Here is an 18782-nt window from a genome sequence, read left to right as displayed (position 1 = left end):
CATATTGAACTGGGATGCGAATTACGAACCTCTATGCATCTGCGGGATCTGAACCAAGAGGTGAGCCATGGACACCAGAAGGATCAATGCTCACGACAACCAATAACCAGGGATACGGGCCAGCGGAGGTCACTCAGCTGTCCAGTTGGCCGGGGCCCAGCGGCCAGTGCGATAGCCAACCAATCAAAATAACGAGTCAGATCAACATAAACACAAGCAGTCTGCAGAAGCAAAACTCAATTGAGCACCGATGACGTCACCCCGAATGGCAACAAAATGTTTGCGACCTAACCTCCAGGCTTATTGAACAACCCTACAGCTAACCCAAGCTGCCAACCTTCTCTTTCATCTCATGGAATACAATGCCTGAGTCAGTGGGAGAGGCAAGTAGTCTCACACCATTTAAGGAGCATTTAGACGAACATTTGAAACACCAAGGCAAAGAAGGTCTTCACATGCACAGTGCCTATAAATGGGATTCATATATTTGAGTACTTGAAGGTCAGCATGTCATGGTGGGCAGAAGAGCTGTTTCTGTATTTTATCACTCCAAAACTGCGTCACCGATTCAACAGTTTCTAAAATATATCCCTCAATGATTCATTACCATTCTCAACTTAGCCGACAGAACCTGTGTTCCTTCATCACATTTTTGTCATTGATGGGTTAAATTGACATACTTGTCCATATTAAAACACTTCAAATAATCAAATATTCAGTTTGAAATGTTTCTCAGGATGTGATAAAATGCATTACAAATTTCACTAGAGCTTTATTAATTCAAATCTCTATCAGAATCAGATTCATTATCACTGACATATGTCATGACTTTTTTTTATTTTGTGGCAACGGTATAATTGACCTTTCATATGGTTATTAATAAATTTTCAAAAAGGACCCTGCTCAAGTACCAAAAAATCAAATTTAAAAGTAACTGTACAGAGAATTTACAACTTTGAATAATTCAGAATATCTAATTCCTTCAAGACATCCATTTTTGTCTGTTACTAAATGAGGCTTGTTTTTTTACTGAAATACATTTCTTCAGTTAATTAACTAAGCTGTCGGTAACATGCTGGGATCTTCTTTCTGGGGATGATTACCTGCTCAAGCACATTATTGCTCACTCCCGGATACTTAGTATAACTTCCAACATGCTTCTACGTACAAGCACATCAGCACAACTCCCAGCTCTACTCCTTACTCAGAATTATGAAGCTACTTTAAAACAAATAGCACAGCTTGTGAGAGAAAATTGTACCAAGGAGTGATTACAAAACAATTATCTGGTCAACAGGTTCAAGCAACATTACCAACAATAATTGTGGAATTTTTACTCAAATCTGATACTTTATTGAAAAGATATTGGGGTGGCTTTCTCATTTATTAAAGTTGTAATTAATAGACTTCTATCATGCAGCTTTGAATTGGTTTTTCTTTATTCAATGTTTGATATGTTAAGTGTCAATAATGAGGTTCCAATAATTTCACATTTGTCAATCAGTCTGAATTACAGGAAAATACAGCAAATACAGAAATTTTGATAAATAATTGGTTTGTGTTAATCATCTTTATCAACTGCAATGATTTCAATAAGGTGGAAAAAGCAGTAATAGAAAACTATTTTGAAAATAGCTGCAACCAACATTGTACGCTGTATTTTTGGCATTTCTCGATATATAACCACAGAGGGCTGAAGGGCCTGTACTGTGCTGTAGTGTTCTATGGTTCTATGAAACAGTTACCTCAATATTAAATATAAAACCAAGCACAGATAGTGACTGCACTGCATTACTAATAATAAGAATACTTCACTGCACTGTTGGCCTGAGTTACACTGATTTCTCTAGTCACACCCATTCATTTGAGGGTTTCAATATTATCAAGGCTATACTTACCTATATTCACAAGAGAATTCATCATTTAAACTTTCTTCCAAGTACTTATGCCTTGTATGATTGTGTATATATATAAAAGTAAGTAAACCATTGACTATTTAGAAAATGGACTGAGTAGACTAATCACTAAAAGCTTTTCCTGGAAACATTACAGTCAAAGCATGAGAAATAATATCAGCTCTTTGATGATGATGATGCACCCCAAAGAATTCCCACAATATTTTACAAATTAACTCTACCCACAGGTTAAGATTTAATTTTTCAACATGTAGCCTTCATCTGACATACCAATTGAACTAGTTAGCTTGGTGCTTCAGACAGACAGACATACTTTATTGATCCTGAGGGAAATTGGGTTTCGTTACAGCCACACCAACCATGAATAGTGTAGAAATATAGCAATATAAAACCATAAATAATTAAATAATAATAAGTTAATCATGCCAAGTGGAAATAAAGTCCAGGACCAGCCTATTGGCTCAGGGTGTCTGACACTCCGTGGGAGGAGTTGTAAAGTTTGATGGCCACAGGTAGGAATGACTTCCTATGACGCTCAGTGTTGCATCTCGGTGGAATGAGTCTCTGGCTGAATGTACTCCTGTGCCTAACCAGTACATTATGGAGTGGATGGGAGTCATTGTCCAAGATGGCATGCAACTTGGACAGCATCCTATTTTCAGACACCACCGTCAGAGAGTCCAGTTCAATACAGCACCCGTAAACTACTTCAATCTCATCTCTCAACTAAATTGAATTCAGCTCAACATTGCTTAAGCAAATCAAAATCTATTTCAAATGAGGCAAAAGGACCCCTCAAAGTTTTGTCTACGATCAACTAAATGTTCCACAATTCCATTTTCTACTAGTAGTAGTAGCAAAGTTACATCAAAGTTCAAAGTAAATTTATTAACAAAGTACATATATGTCACCATATACAACCCTGAGATTCATTTTCTTAAGGCATACACAGTAAATGCAAGAAACAATAAAATAAAAGACTGCATGCAACAGGAAAATCAACCAGTGTGCAAAAGAGGACAAACGGTGCAAATAATAATAATAATAATAAATAAGCAATAAATATCAAGAACATGAGATGAAGAGTCCTCAAATGTGAATCCAAAGGTTGGGGAAACAGTTCAGTAATGGGGTGAGTGAAGTTATTCCCTCTGGTTCAAAAGCCCGATAGTTGAAGGGGAATAACTGTTCCTGAAGTTGGTAGTGTGGGTCCTGGTGTTCCTGTACCTTCTTCCTGATGGCAGCAGCGAGAAGAGAGCATGACCTGGAAGGTGGATATCCCTGATGATGGATGCTACGTTCCTGCAACAGTGCTTCACGTAGATGTGCTTAATGATGTACATAGCTTTACCTGTAATAGACTGGGCTGTATCCACTACATTTTGTAGCATATTGCGTTCAAGGGCACTGGTGTTTCCAAACCAGGCTGTGACACAGCCAGTCAGTATACTTTCCACCAGACATCTACAGAAGTGTGTCAAAGTTTTATATAACATGCCAAATTTTCTCAGAACTCTAAGAAATTAGAGGAGCTGCCATGTTTCCTAAATAATTTCATTTATGTACTAGACCCTGGACAGATCCTTTAAAATAATAAAACTGATTAATTTGAAGTTACTGACCCTTTTCACCTCTGATTCCTCAAATGAGGACCTGTTCATGGACCTCTGGTTTCCTCCTCCTGAAGTCAATAATCAGCTCTTTGGTTTCGCTGACATTGAGTAGGAGGTTGTTGTGGCACCGTTCAGCCAGATTTTCAATCTCCCTCCTAAATGCTAATTCATCACAACCATTGATTTGGCCATTGAGTCAGCAAACGTAAATAAGGGCTGTGGACTGAACAAAGTATCTCAGGTATGGGATAACAACAAAAAAAAAATTAAATTCTTATTCAGCTGAATTTTTAGGATACCCTAAACCAAACATAAACTATTTTTATGCTGCAGTTACAATTCAACTAGCTTTGAAACTATGCTCAAAGCAGAAGTGATTCAGTTGGAGAAGTAACATCAGTAAAAAAGGTCCACATAATCCATGAACATGAAGATATTGCAAGCATTAATATTATACAAATACTTAAAATTCTCACACATTATTATCATTATTCATTATTACTTAATAAATTGCAGCACGGTCCTTTATTTCAAATGATACACTGTTGCTATTAAACCTGATGAAAATTAACTGAATACTAATCTGATATTGCTCACATGAATTTCCGCCTGGTGCCTGTTGGGCTGGAGTAACAGATGATATAAATTGAAATATATATTCTACAGGATTAAAAAAATATATTCTCAGCAAAACACTTCTGTTGTTGGTTTCACTCTTAATCTAATTTCCTGTATCTCCCTTGTGTCTTTTTGTCTCAGCACCAGCACTTTGACATGCCCTGCCACATGGGTAGCTCTCAAAGTAAAAAAGCTGTCTGCAAACACACACTTAAAGCTAAAAGAAGTCAGCTTTAGATCTGAAAACTAGTCAGTTCAGTGTCAGTGGTGTGTGGGCTTTAAGAAACAATAATGCCATATAAAATATAATTTTATAAAATATAAAATTAATTGCTGCTTGGAGAAGAATGGACTTATAAGTGAAAAATGAAATTGTTAAAAGTAACCTATATTTTATTAACAGTTTTCACTTTGTCGATTAGGAATATGTAGCTTTTGTGTTGTATGCAGATTTTCAAAAAATATGTGATGAACTTATGAACAAATTTAGAACCAATGTGGATATCAAACTGGCTAAGGGAGTGAAAAAGGAAAAATAATGAATGGTTGTTTTTCAAACTGGAAAAGGTATTTAGATCATTGTTGGGATTATTCTTTTTGTATTGCATATTAATGCACTAAAGGGCATGACTTCAAAGCTTACATGTGACAATAATTTCACCAACTGAATAAATAATATAGGTATTTATATATGGGGCAGTATGATAGAGCAGTGGTTAGCGCGATCTTTTACAGTGCCAGCAGTAAGATTGGGGTTCCATTCCCACTGCTGTTGGAAAGGAACATGTACATCCTCCCTGTGATGCCATGGGTTTCCTCCTGTTGCTCCAGTTTCCTCCCACATTCCAAAGATGTACAGGTTGGGGTTAGCAAGTTGTGGGGATACTGTGTTGGTGTCAGAAGCCTGGTGAAACCTGTGATGCATTTCACTGTATGTTTTGCTGTGACAGAAGGACAATGCATATTTAAGGTTTTTGGTATAGAACATAGAAAAGTACAGCACAGTACAGGCCCTTCAGCCCACAACGTTGTGCTGACCCTTAAACCCTGACTCCCATATAACCCCCACCTTAAATTCCTCCATATACCTGTCTAGTAGTCTCTTAAATTTCACTAGTGCATCTGCCTCCACCACAGACTCAGGCAGTGCAATCCACGCATCAACCACTCTCTGAGCAAAAAACCTTCCTCTAATATCCCCCTTGAACTTCTCACCCCTTAGCTTTAAGCCATGTCCTCTTGTACTGAACAGTGGTGCCCTGGGGAAGAGGCGCTAGCTGTCCACTCTATCTATACTTCCTAATATCTTGTATACCTCTATCATGTCTCCTCTCATCCTCCTTCTCTCCAAAGAGTAAAGTCCTAGCTCCCTTAATCTCTGATCATAATCCATACTCTCTAAACCAGGCAGCATCCTGCTAAATCTCCTCTGTACCCTTTCCAATGCTTCCACATCCTTCCTATAGTGAGGTGACCAGAACTGGACACAGTACTCCAAGTGTGGCCTAACCAGAGTTTTATAGAGCCGCATCATTACCCCGTGACTCTTAAACTCTATTCCTCAACTTATGAAAGCTAACACTCCATAAGCTTTCTTAACTACCCTGTCTACCTGTGAGGCAACTTTCAGGGATCTGTGGACATGTTCCCCCAGATCCCTCTGCTCCTCCACACTACCAAGTATCCTGTCATTTACTTTGTACTCTGCCTTGGAGTTTGTCCTTCCAAAGTGTACCACCTCACACTTCTCCGGGTTGAACTCCATCTGGCACTTCTCAGCCCACTTCTGCATCCTATCAATGTCTCACTACAATCTTCGACAATCCTCTACACTATCTACAACACCAGCAACCTTTGTGTCGTCTGCAAACTTGCCAACCCACGCTTCTACCCCCAATTCCAGGTCGTTAATAAAAAATCACAAAAAGTAGAGGTCCCAGAACCAATCCTTGTGGGACACCACTAGTCACAACCCTCCAATCTGAATGTACTCCCTCCACCACGACCCTCTGCTTTCTGCAGGCATACCAATTCTGAATCCACCTGGCCAAACCTCCCTGGATCCCATGCCTTCTTTCTTTCTGAATAAGCCTACCGTGTGGTACCTTGTCAAATGCCTTACTAAAATCCAGGTAGATCACATCCACTGCACTACCCTCATCTATATGCCTGGTCACCTCCTCAAAGAACTCTATCAGGCTTGTTAGACATGATCTGCCCTTAATTTTAAAGTCTTAAGTATTGGACAGTGAAGATTTATCGAGGTACGGAAACCCAAAGGATCAAGTAAAGTTGGTGTTGTCGGCGGTAATACAGGATCAACCTTATTAGATCTTCGTTCTGGAGATAGTAACCTGCATCTGAGATAACCCCTGTCTTGTAAGGGCAGAAAGGGTTTGGTGCAGCATTATTCATCAAGAAAAAGGTCAGTTCCTTCAAGCCGTTTTTATTTCCTTCATCGTGAATCCTTCGGGCAAGGCACATTTCGGCTGAGATCAGCAGTAACGTCATGTCATCGAGGAATTCGTTACTTCAGGAAAGTCTCTCCTAATTGACTGTATAAATCACTTGGACTTCCACACTTATTGCTTTAAGAACTGTTCGAGTTGCCATTAGCAGTTAACTTCCAGTTAAGTTAGTCGTTTATTTATTTTTCATTTTTATTGAGCAGAGTTTAAATAAATGTTTGTTTGTTTGTAAAAAAAACACCTCTCAATTCTATATTCATTGTTGCCATACCGTAACACTTCACAAAATTTAGAATGCCTTGGGGTTTTCCTTTACCCTACTCACCAAGGCCTTCTCATACCCCTTCTTGCTCTCCTCAGCCCTTTCTTAAGCTCCTTTCTTGCTACCTATATTCCTCAACAGACTCATCTGATCATTGCTTCCTAAACCTTATGTATGCTGCCTTCTTCCATCTGACTAGATTCTCCACCTCACTTGTCACCCATGGTTCATTCACCCGACCATTCTTTATCTTCCTCACCAGGACAAAGTTATCCCTAACATCCTGCAATAAATCCCTAAACATCAACCACATGTCCACAGTACATTTCCCTGCAAAGGCATCATCCCAATTCACACCCGCAAATTCTAGCCTCAGAATTTGCCCTTCCCCAATTAAAAATTTTCCTGTCCTCTCTGAGTCTATCCTTTTTCATGACAATGTTAAAGGCCAGGGAGCAGTGGTCACTGTCCCCCAGATGCTCACCCACTGAGAGATCTGTGACCTGACCCGGTTTGTTACGTAATACTAGATCTAGTACGACATTCCCCCAGTTGGCCTGTCAACATACTGTGACAGGAACCCGTCCGGGACACAATCTCTAATCTCTATGATTAGAGATTGCATGTTGTGAAGAACACAATTAATGTTTGAAATGGACATAACAGATTCAAAACCATGTTCCAAAACAGATAAACTATTAAAACTAAAACATATCTGTGGCTATTGAAAAAGGAGATGAGAGTGAAGTTGTTTGGATAATTCTGCAAAGAACCAAAACGTCTCCAAGGCCCAAGTTGCCTTCTTATATTCTATAAAATCCTATAGCACTATGAAGAGAAGCTATAGAATTTTTCTTTGGAAAAGGCCACAAACAAATGCTCAAACTTCTTAGGATAAAGAGTTGGACAATACTGCACAGGTGTCTATGATTGAAAAGAAAAACTATGGATGGATACTCAGAATTCTGAATAAGCAAAAGTAAACTTAAGTATTTTGGTCACAAGTAAAAAAAGACCATTTAAGTAAGATGATTGTGCTGAAAAAAAGGGCCAAAGCCAACAGATCAGATAGCTGGAAATGACTGGGATAAATGAGAAATACCAATTAGACTGGCAGGAGGAACAGCTGGCAGATTGGCAATGTGTTGTGTAGACTTCAGTAAATGGGCAACCAAGAGAAAATAACAGAGAAAGAGAGAACTTACAATCTTTTAGTGTCTCCTCAAAATTATGCATCAGAGGTGGCAAGAGACAATCTTATGTAATTGGAAATCATTGCAAATGCATCTCACAGACAAGAATATGGATTTATTACGAACATGTTTAGTAGTTTGGTGTTTGGAGACTGGAAACTTAAATGGAAAGCTGTCATCACTTGTGGAGATTACATTCAATCCCTTCCGTGCTCTTCATTTTTATCGACAACAATAAGCTTGCAGGTACCCATTCTGGCTGCTATTTCAAGTTAATTATATTGATTCCAAACTCAAAACAACTCCTCAATAGTACGTCCTGCTGTAAAACCACCAGGTAATTAGATGTTATAATAGATTAAAACAAAACATAACATTTTAGCAAATCTAAATATAAAAAAGTCTTGAATGGAAACATTACTTTCTTAGTATGATTCATTAATGATCCATTTATAAAATCAGACAACTTTAATGTGCACGAATTAAGATATATTACCTGTTTATCTGATTATTTCAATAATGCCAACCCATCTATTGGCAAGTCCAATTACAGCCTAATAGGCACCACTTTCATTTTAAGTGTTCACTTACCATGTAAACTGAATGCTTTAATTAAAGAACATTTTTGTAAAAATAAAAAATGCCCAAATTAACATGTGGGATTGTTATAGTGGTATAACATGTTATGCCTAAAACAGTAATTCAAAGTGAAACTCAAAGGAAAACAAAAGAATGTAGGGTTAGATGGACATCGTGCAGCATAGTAACTTCTGTAAATATTTTGCAATACTATTCAAAGGTAAAGCGATTAGTTTTATTCGTCAAATGGACATCGAAACATACAATTAAATGCATTGTTTGCATCAATGACCATCATAATCGGAATATGTCACTGTGCTTCCAGTATCGTGTGCCCGCAACTGCTATGCTATCCCACTGAGAAGGAACTACTCATATTTTTCAACAATATTATGCCTCAATCTATATTTCAGATATTGACAAAGTGCAGCTACTAAAAAATGACCAAGTTATTTACCAACTGAGTGTTTAGTGAGTAACAGTCATATGCTCTGTGCAGAATATCCATTAAACAATGCCTGGAATTAACTTTAAATGTGGACAGCTTCTGCTGTGTGGAAAACAGGATTTCAGGAAAGTACAGATAATTTCATAAGCAACTTTGTTTAACAAGACAGAAGTAAGAGTTTTAATCAACTTCATACCTTAGATACAAATACATGAATTTTAATAAAGAGTCCCAGTTATGCAACCACTGACATCAGGCTAACAATCTCTGAAAAATACTGATAATGGCTGGATCACCCATCTTATAAAGACACTGCCCAGAAGAAGGCAATGGCAAACCACTTCTGTAGAGAAATTTGCCAAGAACAATCATGGTCATGGAAAGACCATGATTACCCATGACATACAACACGGCACATAACGAGGATGATGACAGAAAGAGAAACAGAAATTACATTTCAGGACAAAGATCATTTTTTCAGAATGACTTCAAACTGAAATTTTAACTGTTTTTTATCCTACCGACGCTGTCTGACTTGCTAACTGATTCTAGCATCTGCTGTTTTTATTTCAAACTTCTATCATCTGCATTTATTGACCTGCATTTAAACAGAAAATGAGTGCTCAGGGTTTATGGGTTTGATATTCCAGGAAAAAATTGTGATAGCATTAATAAGAGGGATGTCCTATTTGTCAGATTAAGATAAGAGAATTACATCTCCTTTTACACCCCACTACTAAACCACCTTGATTGACACCGGACAGCTTCTCTATTGAAAAAATAAGCTAACCTTTTTCCAATATGGCTACTTAAGGCACCATGCGGATGTTCAAGGTCACCATCCCCGTAACATGATTCACTAAAATTCTAAACAGCACATCTCAGGAACTGGCCTGTAATCATTTCCTTTAATAAACATTGATTTAAAAAGAGGATCTAATTCAACACATTATATGGACCATAGTACAGCATATGTGCAGGCCCTTCACCAAGTTATGTCGATGTTAACCATGGTGTCACAGTCTGCACATGATTCATTTCCCCCATTCCTTGACTGTTCACGTGTCCATCTACAAACGTAAATGCCCCTTAAGCATCTTCTTCAACCACCACCTACAAACCCACCACACTCACCTCCTTGACCCCTGGCAACATACGTTCTATATCAAAAATGGATAGAACACATCTCATTTTAATATTCACCCCCTTGCCTTAATATTAGTTACAGAACTTAAAAACATCAATTCATCCATGCTCTGAAAGAATAGCTTTTATTATTGAACAACTCTCGATGAAAAGAAATGAAATGAGATTAATCAATAAGGGTCAGGGATCTTGAAAATGACCAGCAGCCTTCAAGTCAAATTTGGTAATAGAAGTCAAAGATTTTCTGAATATTATAAGTAAGTAAATTTATTATCCATGTACATATATGTCACTACATACTACATTGAGATTTGCTTTCTTTCAGGCATATACAGGAAAATAAAGGAATATAATAGAATTTCTGAAAAAACCATCACAACAATATTGCTTATTATTGTGGTAATACCACCACATGAAGACATCTAACTACTGTGCAGTAATGTGAAAAAGAAGTAGGCACATATTAGCTAGGGTCCTTGACGCTTTTGCGGAGTACTGAAGTTACTTTTACGTATTACATTGCCACACTAAAACACAAATTTCATGGTAAATTGAGTGATGATAAACCTGATTCCGATATGGGTCTCGTTTATGGACTAAGAATGGGAAGAGGGCAGAGAGAGGAGAATCATTTTTGGGAAAGGGGGAAGGGAGACAGAAGGGAGCAGGAAGGACCAGAGAGACATTCTGTAATGAACTATACACCAATTGATTGGACTCTAGTGACTTTGCCTGGTGTCTGCATCCGCACTGCCCCCTCGTCCCTGGCATTCTCACTCTGCCACCTGTCCGCCAACCTTCCCACAGCACTCCAGCCTTGCCATTCCCAGCATCCTTTGCTCCCACCAGATTTACAAACTCGCTCCTTGCTCCACATTGACAAGTATAATACTGCACAAAAGTCTTAGGCACCACAGCTATAGATATACGTGTCTAACACTTTTGCAAAGTACTGTATGTGATAGGAACTGCACAGAACTATGTAGAAATATGCTTTACTAGTCCAGAGAGTCTTCCAACTTTTCTGTGACAAGCTAGATTTATGATGTTTAATGAACAAGATCCACAATAGCATTCTACAGCTACTTTATGAAATATTTAGTTTAAATAATGCACCTGGTCTAAACCTAATTTATGGAATTCACAAACTATTTTCAGTTCACTATTATCCACGTAACCTTTACAAGGCTGAATGATGAGAACATATCATACCATTTTATTAAGAAGGACTACTTCCTCAGCCCAGACTGCTGAGGTTCATGAACAAAATAACTCACTCTTGAACTCAAGTGAGAAGCAAGTCACTTTCAAGTGAAATTAATTCTTCATTTACTTATAAATAATGTTTTCAGGCAATGAAGAACTGAACTGTTTTGCAACTGCTTCAAAGGAAGGATTTCTCATGGGGATGGCATTTCAATTGATGATAGAATATCAAATTACCTTGTATGAGAGCAGTGATTTGTTGTGATTTCTGGGATGGATGGTCCTTCAGAGTATCTAATGCAGTCCAGTCTTGTGCGTCTTTAATACCAGCATCAATTCCTAGAGAAACAACACACAGTTTAAATTACCTACAGTTAGAGAAATGAGAAGCTTTCAGAAACACTTCGTTCGGATGCAAGCCCTAGCTCAAATGCCTTTCCTTCTTCCCTAATTTGAAAAATGCTTTTCATTAGATTATTCATAGGTTTTGTTTATGTGTGATAAACACAGAGAATTAATTTAAATTTCTGATATGCGCCATTAAAAAGGAGAAAATAGTAATGTTATATCTAAACAAAAGCAATATATGTATCCTATAGAGCACAAACACACACATCATGCAAAAGCCAATTCTGAGAATTGGAAAAAAAACTTTTAGTTTGAAAATAGTTTCATTGTTATTTTTGTAACAACGATGTCTTTATAAAGGTGCTGATCCTGGCATCAGATGAGCTCATGTATCACAAGGCTCAGTGCACATGCATCTTTAATGTATGAATGAATCAATGTCCCAGGAGAAAAGGAAGATAGATGAGAACATGGTCAGAATAAGGACCCTTGGGTGGGGTGTGGCTGAAAAGATGGCTTTACAAATGGAGGTCATCACATGGTAACCTGCAACTCTAAGCACAATATGAAATAACCATTGTGTTTTTAGCCTCAGGGAAAGTCCTGACATTGACTTGTCTACTCTTAATTAAATACTCTGATGTCTGCAAAATGAAAATGCAATGTTAAGAAGCAATCCAAGATTGGAGCCCAAGAAGATATAAAGCTAGTTTATTAAGTTAATAGACCTGTTATTTTCATGATTTCTATCGTTACAGTAGGCACATAAATTCTCTGGAATGTTGAATCTTTGTATAATAAATCGCATCATCAATTGAATCTATGTCACCCAATAAATAATTTTCCAAAATCTTTGCAAAAACATTTCAACATTTTTAGCTACTGTAGGTGCCATTTTCAGCTCTTCATGGAAACGGATGCATAGTCACAGTCCTTGCTCCCATCTAGCCTCATCTTGCTAAGAGATGTCTTAAATGATCAGTTGGAATATCTTTTCTGCAAGAACAGATATTCTGCTCAACCATAGCTTAACAGTTCGCCAGAGTTAAAAGGTTGGGTCTTTGGGTGGTGATTTAATAACACCTATATCTGTGCACTATTTATCACTATTGGGAAGGTATTATTCCTGCTGACTGTAAGAATATCACTTAGTCCATTATAGTATATTGTTGCTTAATTACAAAGATTATTGGGCAAAGTAAGTCTGTTTTTCTCTTAAGAACTAGTGCCCCATTAATTTATTAACATTCTTAGAAACCACCTGATAAATGTGCATTTTATTCAGGAAAATATTGGGGATCATGGAAGATCCCTCAGTTCAGTTTTCATGCCTGAAACAGTTGAAGACAGGTGGATGGCAAAGGGAAATGGTAGGAGGAGAAGGAATTTGATCATGGCTGAAAGGAAAGAAGAAGGGGCATGAGTGGGAGGTGATAGGCAGATGAGAAGCAAAGGTAAGAGGCTATATTGGGGAATAGAAGAAGAAGGAAGGAGGTAAGGGAAAAGCAAAAACAAATTACTGGAAACTGGAGAAATCGATGTTCATGCCATTAGATTGGAGGCTTCCTAGATGAATATGAGCTGTTGCTCCTCCACCCTGAGAGTGACCTCAATGTCACCCAAGTTACGTGGGGTTTCACTATCCGGGTAGCCTCCAATCTGATGGCATGAATATCAATTTCTCTTTCCAGTACAATTTTTCCTCCCCCTTCCCTCCTCTTCTATTCCCCACTCTGGCCTCTTACCTCTTCTCCTTATCTGCATATCACCTCCCCTTTGTGCCCCGCTTCTTCCCTTTCACCCATGATCCACTTTCTTATCAGATTCTTTCTTTGCCAGCCCTTTACCTTTCTATAGATGTACCGTGGAGAGCATTCTGACAGACTACATCACTGTCTGGTATGGTGGGGACTACCGCACAGGACCAAAAGAAGCTGCAGAGGATTGTAAATCTAGTCAGCCATCCTGGGTAGCAGCCTACGAAGTACCCAGGACATCTTCAGGGAGCAGTGTCTCAGAAAGGCAGAGACCATTATTAAGGACCTCCAGCACCCAGGGCATGCCCTTTTCTCACCGTTATCATCAAGTAGGAGGTACAGAAGCCTGAAGGCACACACTCAGTGATTCAGGAACAGCTTCTTCCCCTCTGCAATCCAATTCCTAAATGGACATTGAACCCGTGAACTTTACCTCACTCTTTAAATTTATATTATTTCAATTTGGCACAATTTTTAATCTATTCAATATACATATACAGTAATTGATCTACTTATTTACTTATTATTTTTTCTTCCTCTTCTTTTTCTACATTATGCATTGCATTGAACTGCTGCTGCTAAGTTAACAAATTTCATGACACATGTCAGTGATAATAATCCTGATTCTGAAGCTTCACCTACCACCCTCCAGCTTCTCCTGCTTCCACGCCCCCAGCTTTTTGTTCTGGCATCTTCCCCCTTTCCTTCCCAGAGCTGAAGAAGGATCTTGGCTTGAAACATTGACATTTTATTCATTTCCATAGATACTGCCTGACCTGCTGAGTTCCTCTGTGTTACTCTGGATTTCCAGAATCTGCAGAAATTCTCATGTTTATAGACCAAATTCCAGCTCCTTTCAGTCTAAGTAATGAACCTTAGCCCTGTTCACATTATCACTCAAAGATATCACCATCTTCTGTAGACTTTATATGCCTAACACTGGCTCTGAACAATAACAGACTGAAAATCAAAAGAACTTAAAATACCTGCTCTGAAACATTAATTGATTTTCCTTCAACAAGTGCTCCTGACATGCGGAGTATTTTGAGAATGTTCTGCTTTTATTTAAGTATCAGGATGGCTGTCACTTAGCTTGCCAATGGTATGGAAGGCTGGTTCAAAAACTGGCTCTTTTTACACCTACTTTGACCCATGCAACCACAGGATAAAGTACTTTGTGCTTACATGTATTTCACAAGAGAATCTCAAACTTTTGTGCTAGGGTATCCCTAATAAAACTAAAGAAAAAAACAAATGACAAGGTTAGAAAGCTGAAATGAAAACAAAGATGCTGTAAGTGTTAAGCAGGTAAGGCAGAATTTATCAAAAGGGAAACAGTTAACATTTCTGGCTGAAACTAGGATCAGGGAACAAGTTAGTTGCCGAGGATGTCGGGGACTATTGATGGGATAAAAGGAATATCTCTGATAGGAAGTGCTCAATATAGGTATAAATTGCAAAGAACATCTGGGTGTTGGTTGGGGAAACAAAATAACATAGAGGTGGACAGAGAGAGAGAGAGAGAGAGAGAGAGAGAGAGAGAGAGAGAGAGGGGGAGAGAGAGAGAGAGAGAGAGAGAGAGAGAGAGAGAGGGAGAGAGAGAGAGGGTGGAGAGAGAGAGAGGGAGAGAGAAAGAGGGTGGAGCGAGTGGGGCAGAGAGCACAGGGTAGAGTGTAGGGGAGGTAGGTAGAGGGAGAGACGAGGCATTGAAAGGGAGAGTAGAGGGGGTTAGAGAGAGGGGGAAGAGTGAGAGGGGTAGAGAGGGAGGGGCTGGTTAGAGAGATGGGGTTTAGAGTGACGGGAAGGCAGAGGGACTGGGGGTAGAGAGATGGAGGCAGAGAAAGGGAATAGAGAACAGGAGAGAGGATAGAGGGTAGAGAGAAGGGGTAGAGAGGTGGGTAAAGAGGGGGTTGCAGAGAGGGGGAAGGTGGGATGGGGAGTGGGGCACAGGATGGGCAGGAGAAAGGGAGACGAGAGAGGGAGTGGTGGGTGAGGGGAGGCAAGGAGAGAGGGAGGGGGAGGAAGAGGGGGAAGCGAGCAGAGAGAAAGAGAGGAAATGAAGGTGAGGGGAAGTGGAAAGGAGGAGGTCTATCAGCTAGAGTGAGTGGAGAAAGAAAGGCTGAGCCAAAATGACAGATGGGTGACAGAGTAGAAATGGACGGTTTTGATACGAATGGAGAAAGTGCATTGCCTTTAATTACAAAATTTAATATGGAGTCTGAAAGGTGAAGGTAGAAGGTGAGATTCTGTTCCTCTACCTTGCCTTCAGCCTCAGAAGGCCATTTGTGACAACTCAGGAGGGAACAGAGAGATGTCAGATATGGTGCAGAGTGCAGGACTAAAACAGAAAGTAACAAGGAGCTCAGTCACCTCTCCCTTTCAACCACTGAGGAACAAAAAATTGAATCCAATTAATGTGAATCAATCCCAGCATTCAAAATTGGAAGGACAATACATCCTGCCACTGAGAACGGAAATCCACTCAGAAGGAAATTGAAAAAACATATAGCAAGACAGAAGACATTTTTATCCCACATAAAATTGACATCACTTAAGGATTTACACTTCTAAGCGTTCACACTAGTAACATTTTTTCAATATGGAAAAATAATTAATGTAGAATAATCAATATGTACTGTTGATTTTATAGCTTTGACATACTCCTTAAGGTGGTTACAGCATCCAATAGCTTGATCCAGTTATTAGGTACCAGTAATTCACTGACAACGTCATCTTATTTCTTTGGCATTTATCCAAGAGAAATAAAAAGCTGCTAGTGAACAATCGACTCATATCATTGCCCACTTATTTTAAGTGTTTTATGTATTTCATGACAGGAGCTATTTTATTGTGATATAGTTAACAGATTTTCTGAGGATGGTATTAACTTTAGAAAGCTGTGCATGACCAGCATACTGATTCAAACTGACATCAGCAATGGCTAAAAGGCACAAAGTTAAGATAAACATAAAATCATAAGACATAGGAGTAGAATTAGGCTATTCAGCCTATTGAGCCTGCTCTATCGTGGCTGATTTATTATCCCTCTCAACCTCATTCTCCTGCCTTCTCTCTCTAACCTTTCATGCCTTGACTAATCAAGACCTTATCAACCTCTAATTATGCCCAATGACTTCGCCTTCACTGCCATCTGTGGCAATGAATTCCACAGATTCACCAGCCTCTGGCTAAAGAAATTCATCCTCATCTCTGATATAAAGGGATGTCCTGCTGTTCTGAAGCTGTGCCCTCTGGTGCTAGACTAAACCACTATAGGAAATATCTTCTCCATGCCCACTCTATCCAGTCCTTTCAATATTCAATAGGTTTAATGAGTTCCACACTCTATTCTTCTAAACTCCATTGAGTACAGGCCCCTAAGCCATCTAACACTCATACTTCAACACATTCACTGCTGGGATCATTCTCGTGAATATTCTCTGGACAGCCTCCAGTGCCAGCATATCCTTTCCTAGATAGGGGCTCAAAACTGCTCACAATTCTCCAAGTGTGGTCTGACCAATGCTTTGTAAAGCCTCTGCATAACATCCCTGCTTTTATATTCTAATCTTACTGAAATGAATACCAACATCGCATTTGCCTTCCTTATCATTGACTCAAACTGCAAATTAATCCTGTACGAAAACTCCCAAGTCCCTTTACACCACTGATATCAGACATTTTTCCCGGTTGAGAGAATAGTCTACACCTGTATTCTTTCTTTTAAAGTGCAAGGCCATACGCTTCCCTACAGTACATTCCATCTGCCACTTCTTTGCCCATTTCCTAATATGTCTAAGTCCTTCTGCAACTCCCTGTTTCCTCTACGCTACCCTCCTCTCTTTCCCACTTATTTTTGTATTCTCTGTAAACTTGGTATACGCCATCAATTATGTTATCCAATTGTTGACATATAATGTTAAAACAAGTGGTCCAACAACTCCTGGAACACCACTAGTCACCGACAGCCAACCAGAAAAGGCCCCTTTTACGCCTACTCTTCAACCACTCTGGAGCCATTCCAGAATCGAATCCTTAAGCAGCAAACAGTAGTGCACTTTTGCCAAAGTAATGCCTGCAATAATATTAAAATTTTCAAAATTAATATGGACGTATTTTATCTCCTGCATTTTCACTTAATTTCTTTGAGTACACAAACTGCTCCAAGGCAGCTTCACTGAACATCATCAGATTTAAATGCATTTTCTTTGTTTCAGTTACTGCAATAACAGATGTTAGTTTCTTTTTAAAGAGAGGTGTCAGAAATGAACCGAGTGAATTTAAGGGCAGGGTGGAAGTTGAAGGCAAAGTTGATAAAATTGACAAGCTCAGTAAGGGTGCATGAAGCAGCATCAACAGTTGTCAATGCAATGCAGAAAGAGTTAGGGAGCAAATTTTAGCCCATTAGTTCAATCCCTTACCACCTACGTACATGTATCCAGAGATACCGGCCATGTGACAGATGCACTGCCACCTGGCTGGTCGGAGGACACACCACATGCCAATCAACATTTGGTCCCTCCCAACTAATCAATGCACACCTAAATTATTGGTCACCTTAATTGGATTATCTCACCCAGCCCCATGCTATAAAAGGTGAGACTTGGCCCTGGCTTGGTCTCTCTTACAGACCACCTCATTGCATTGATTTATGTTTGGGAAGGTCTATCGTTTGTCCTGGTAAGGGAGCCGTGGCTATCTAAGGTCAAGGGGGATAGCTGTCGTAGTGCTTTTCCCTTATTCTTTGTTTGTGTAACCGTACCCTGTCCCCACACCGCTTCCTGTGTATTGTAAGTTGCTTGTGTTAATCCGACTTCCCCTTTAATAATAAGTTCCTTATTATTAAAACTGTGTGTGTCCAGGCCTCTACTGTTGAGACTCAAAGAACCAGTTATTTCCATCACAACAGTACATCCACTTCACTTCACATGTAATTGATCTCCTCAACAACTTTCAATTCCCTGGCCCTGTTCACATCATTGTCACAGTGGATGTCTAGTCTCCATATACTTCAATCCCACATTGAGAAGACTTTAAAGCTCTCAGCTTCTTTCTTGACAATAGATGTGACCAATTCTTCTCCACCACCACCCTCCTCCACCTGGTGGAACTGGTCCTCACCCTCAACAATCTCTCTTTTATATCTTCCCGTTTCTCCTGACTCAAGGTCTAGCTATGAACACCACAGCTGGAGGCAAAGTTGATGGTATTCATGAGCTGGGGAGCAT

The 18782-nt window shown here is 39.3% G+C and overlaps 1 protein-coding gene across 12 annotated transcripts in view; it reads right to left on the bottom strand.

Moving 5' to 3' along the window:
- The window catches only part of anks1b (ankyrin repeat and sterile alpha motif domain containing 1B), an 864202-nt gene that overhangs the window by 420177 nt on the left and 425243 nt on the right, over positions 1–18782 (bottom strand). For all 12 annotated transcript variants that reach the window (XM_059987507.1, XM_059987513.1, XM_059987511.1 and 9 more), the window contains one exon: positions 11687–11788. In XM_059987507.1, coding sequence (XP_059843490.1) covers positions 11687–11788 — 102 coding nt within the window. The remainder of the gene's footprint in view (positions 1–11686; positions 11789–18782) is intronic.

The sequence above is a fragment of the Hypanus sabinus genome, chromosome 13 (assembly GCF_030144855.1).
Source record: "Hypanus sabinus isolate sHypSab1 chromosome 13, sHypSab1.hap1, whole genome shotgun sequence".
In the NCBI taxonomy this organism is placed as follows: domain Eukaryota; kingdom Metazoa; phylum Chordata; class Chondrichthyes; order Myliobatiformes; family Dasyatidae; genus Hypanus; species Hypanus sabinus.
This window is presented reverse-complemented; position numbering and strand designations above follow the sequence as displayed.